General features: G+C 50.3%; 1 protein-coding gene across 1 annotated transcript in view; it reads right to left on the reverse strand.

Moving 5' to 3' along the window:
* Positions 1-211: 211 nt before the first annotated feature.
* Positions 212-3,120, reverse strand: part of LOC102479614 (paired immunoglobulin-like type 2 receptor alpha) — a gene marked incomplete at its 5' end in the record, with an annotated part of 14,918 nt that continues 12,009 nt past the window's right edge. Inside the window, 5 exons of the mRNA XM_027774646.1 lie at positions 212-591; positions 666-764; positions 937-968; positions 1,178-1,227; positions 2,259-2,289. Coding sequence (XP_027630447.1) covers positions 547-591; positions 666-764; positions 937-968; positions 1,178-1,227; positions 2,259-2,289 — 257 coding nt within the window. The remainder of the gene's footprint in view (positions 592-665; positions 765-936; positions 969-1,177; positions 1,228-2,258; positions 2,290-3,120) is intronic.

Raw genomic sequence — 3,120 nt, forward strand, 5'->3', positions numbered from 1 at the left:
GACACTAAACAGCAAAAGACTCCATTTCTGGGCATAAATGAAAATTGGTACTAATTTGGGTTCAAGTCCTGGCTCAGTTAATTGTTAGGTGACTATGGCCTTGGGAAAAACCATTCTAATTCTTATTTTCTTGACTCCAGTGAGTATATCATCTATTTAGAATTGATGATGTTTCAATAAGGTGTAATATATAAAGCACTTCACACAACACTATGTCACAATGTTACTTTAAATGATAAGGGAAGATTACAGGAAAATTATAGGGCTGGCTACCAGAGTTTGGGTATTTATGGTCCCTTGCCTGAGGCATTCACTGAAAATAAGTACTAGAGAAGGGGTCTTGGATGTGAGTTGTCTGTTAAGAGTCTAGTTTTATTGGGAGGGTCAGGAGTTGAAGGTAATATCCATTTTCTCTTTAGATGCAGTCAAGTAAATTCTCTGGGTACTTTTATTTTTGTGAGGACAGGCTAGGAAGTTGAGAGAGAATTGGAGTGCGTGGCTGTTTCTCTTGGTTCCTTTGTGGTCTTCAACACTTTCACTTCTGTGTCATTGGCATCTGGCTTTGGTGATTGCTGGCAGTTGTGATTTTTCCTATAGTAAGCGTAGTATATTCTAAGAAGGTCATCATTCAGACCCATTCATTAAGCCTTTAAGACAGAGTATACCGTTTCTTCTTGAAGGTTCACCTGTGGATGGTAGCAGCGGGGTGGTTCAAGAGAGGTCGGGCTGGAGAGAGCCAGGGAGGCATAGACAATGCCGTCATCCTAGGTAAGAACCAAAAGGAAAAAGGGTTAGACAGTGGAGGTGGAGCTATACCCATCTTAAAGCAACAATCCTGCAACTTGAGGGCCCTGCCCATACATAGTCCCTCCTCCTCCACCTTGCTTTCACCCAGCTTCCCTTTAATTTCATCAGACCTTAGTCTGAGCTGCTTACCTTGGGGTTCAGTCTGGGGTCAGTGTGTTGTCCTAGGGAGAAAAATAAAGGTGCACAGAGACCAGCCAAGAGAAACAGGAAGGGGGTTCTTGTGGTTAGTTGATCTGCCAAGTTTGGACCAGGGTCACATGGGGGTCATGGGGAGAGGAAAGACAGAGGGGACACCTCCATCGTAGCAGGCATTGGGACAGCAGGAAGGGCCACAGGTAAGGACTGGGGAACGATGGGGAGGACGACTTGCCTTTATTCTCAAGATTCTCATATTTCTCCTCAGTGTTCTGGAAGGGGTCCCTGTATGGGAGCAAGAGGAAGAGAAATATGTAAGAGGCTGGGCAGGAAAGAGTTAAGACAAGTGTGGGGGTTGGCTCTGGCTGAGGGGGACTCTACAAGCTCTGCTGGCAAACTCCTGGTGGGAAGGATGGGTTTGACTTTCCAGAAGGAGCGGCCTGGGAGCAGAACTAGAAGCAGTTTCAGCTGTGGCCCAGCAGAGGGCCCCCTAAGCTAACCAAAGGTGGATTGTAGAGAGAAGAGATGGGAAGGTGGCCCCTGTTCGTGCTCTCTGCTGGCACTGCCCTGGCTAAAGCGGGGAGTGTGGGAAGAAACGAAGAAGTGGATTTTAGGTTTTCTGGACAGGTGCTAAGGCTTGGTCCTTGGAGGAGAAAGGGCGAGGAGGGGTGGGAGGAAGGGCAGCTGATGAAAGATGGGGCAGGGAGAGAGAGGAGGGAGGCAGGCCTGAGCAAAATTATGGAAATGGCAAAAAATGTCAGGAGAGGAGGGAGGGTGAAGAGGAAGAGCCTTGGGAGAGCGAGAGGCAGGGCCAGTGGAGAAGAGGGAGGCAGAGGCTGAGAAGTCCCTCTGAGAGACTGGTGCTGGGGCAGCTGGAGGCAGAGGCAGCCTTTGGCCCCTGGCGCATCACCAGGAGACTAGGACAGATTGGACAGAGAGCAAGAAAGAAGAGAAAATATGATGAGCTGGACGTGTCTGGGAAGGAGCTGTTCAAGGCCGAGGGAAGCCAGGATGAACAGAAGAAAAAGGTTGGATGCTGGGATGAAAGGAGGAAGGTGAAGGTACAGGGAAGGATGCAGGGGAGACACTGGGGAAGAGTCTCTGAAGGGCTGCTCTGAAGCCCTGTTCTCCTTTTAGGCGATGGCGCCGAGGAGCTCAAGACGGGTCTCTTTAGAGGTCAGAGAAGAGGATGCACAGATCTTAAGTCGGGATGGAGAGCAGCTGTGAAAGACACCTGCTTCCTTGTGACACTTTGTGTTTCCAACCATGCCCCCCAGGTCCCCACTCCAGTTCCCCTTTGGAGGAAGAGCACTCACCCGGCTGAGGTTTTGGCTTTAGGCTGCAGACCTGTGGGGGGACAGCTGCGTGTCAGTGTGACATCCATGTCTCCTTCCCTCCTTCACTGCTGTGTCCTGCCCTGAGCCCATCCTTAGAGGGACCAGAGTAGCAGGGCAGCTCTGCCCAAAGCAGTCAGCGAAGTCCTGGGACTCAGCCAGGCACTCAGTGGGCGCTGCAGGCTGGCCGGCACCTGTCCTCCCTATTGTCCTCAACAGCATGTCCTAAGACAAGCTCTTCTTGGTCCCACAGTCCATCATCCCTACCTCCCCTCCCTTGGCTTCCCTTCCCCATCTCTGACCTCCAGACTCTCCAACCTTGCTCCTCCCTGTACTGAAGTCCCAACTGCCACCTCTCTCCTTCTCCTCCTCTTCAGTACACACACCAGTCTCTCCTCGACCTACAAATTCAGCTTCTCGGGTTGTTGTTTTGAATGGTGGCAATCTTTTCTACACCTTGAGAGCCTCGTTGTGGGATGAGTGTTTGTAGGGGTTGAGACATCTCTTGCCACCACTGGACCATTTTCCTTCCCCTCTCAGCTGGTCCTCTTATACGGTAACCACCATCCCGTCTACCCTCTGTCCTGTCCCCTGTACATCCACCTCGAAGTCTCTCTGCAGCATTTCCCAAGGATCTGGCTCCTGGTTCACAGTATCCTCTAGCATCCACCGTCCTCCTGGGTGATTCCTCATCCAAAGGACAATTGCCTGAACAGGACTCCACTCCCTTCTGCAATTCCAATGACCTCCAATCTACTCCATTCTGCCATACCGTAGACTCTCTTCTTTTTCTTTCTTTCATTTTTTTTTTTTTTTTTTTTTAATTTTTTTCCCCACCCGGGGA

The sequence above is a fragment of the Tupaia chinensis genome, unplaced genomic scaffold (genome assembly GCF_000334495.1).
Source record: "Tupaia chinensis unplaced genomic scaffold, TupChi_1.0 Scaffold000465_1, whole genome shotgun sequence".
In the NCBI taxonomy this organism is placed as follows: Eukaryota; Metazoa; Chordata; class Mammalia; order Scandentia; family Tupaiidae; genus Tupaia; species Tupaia belangeri.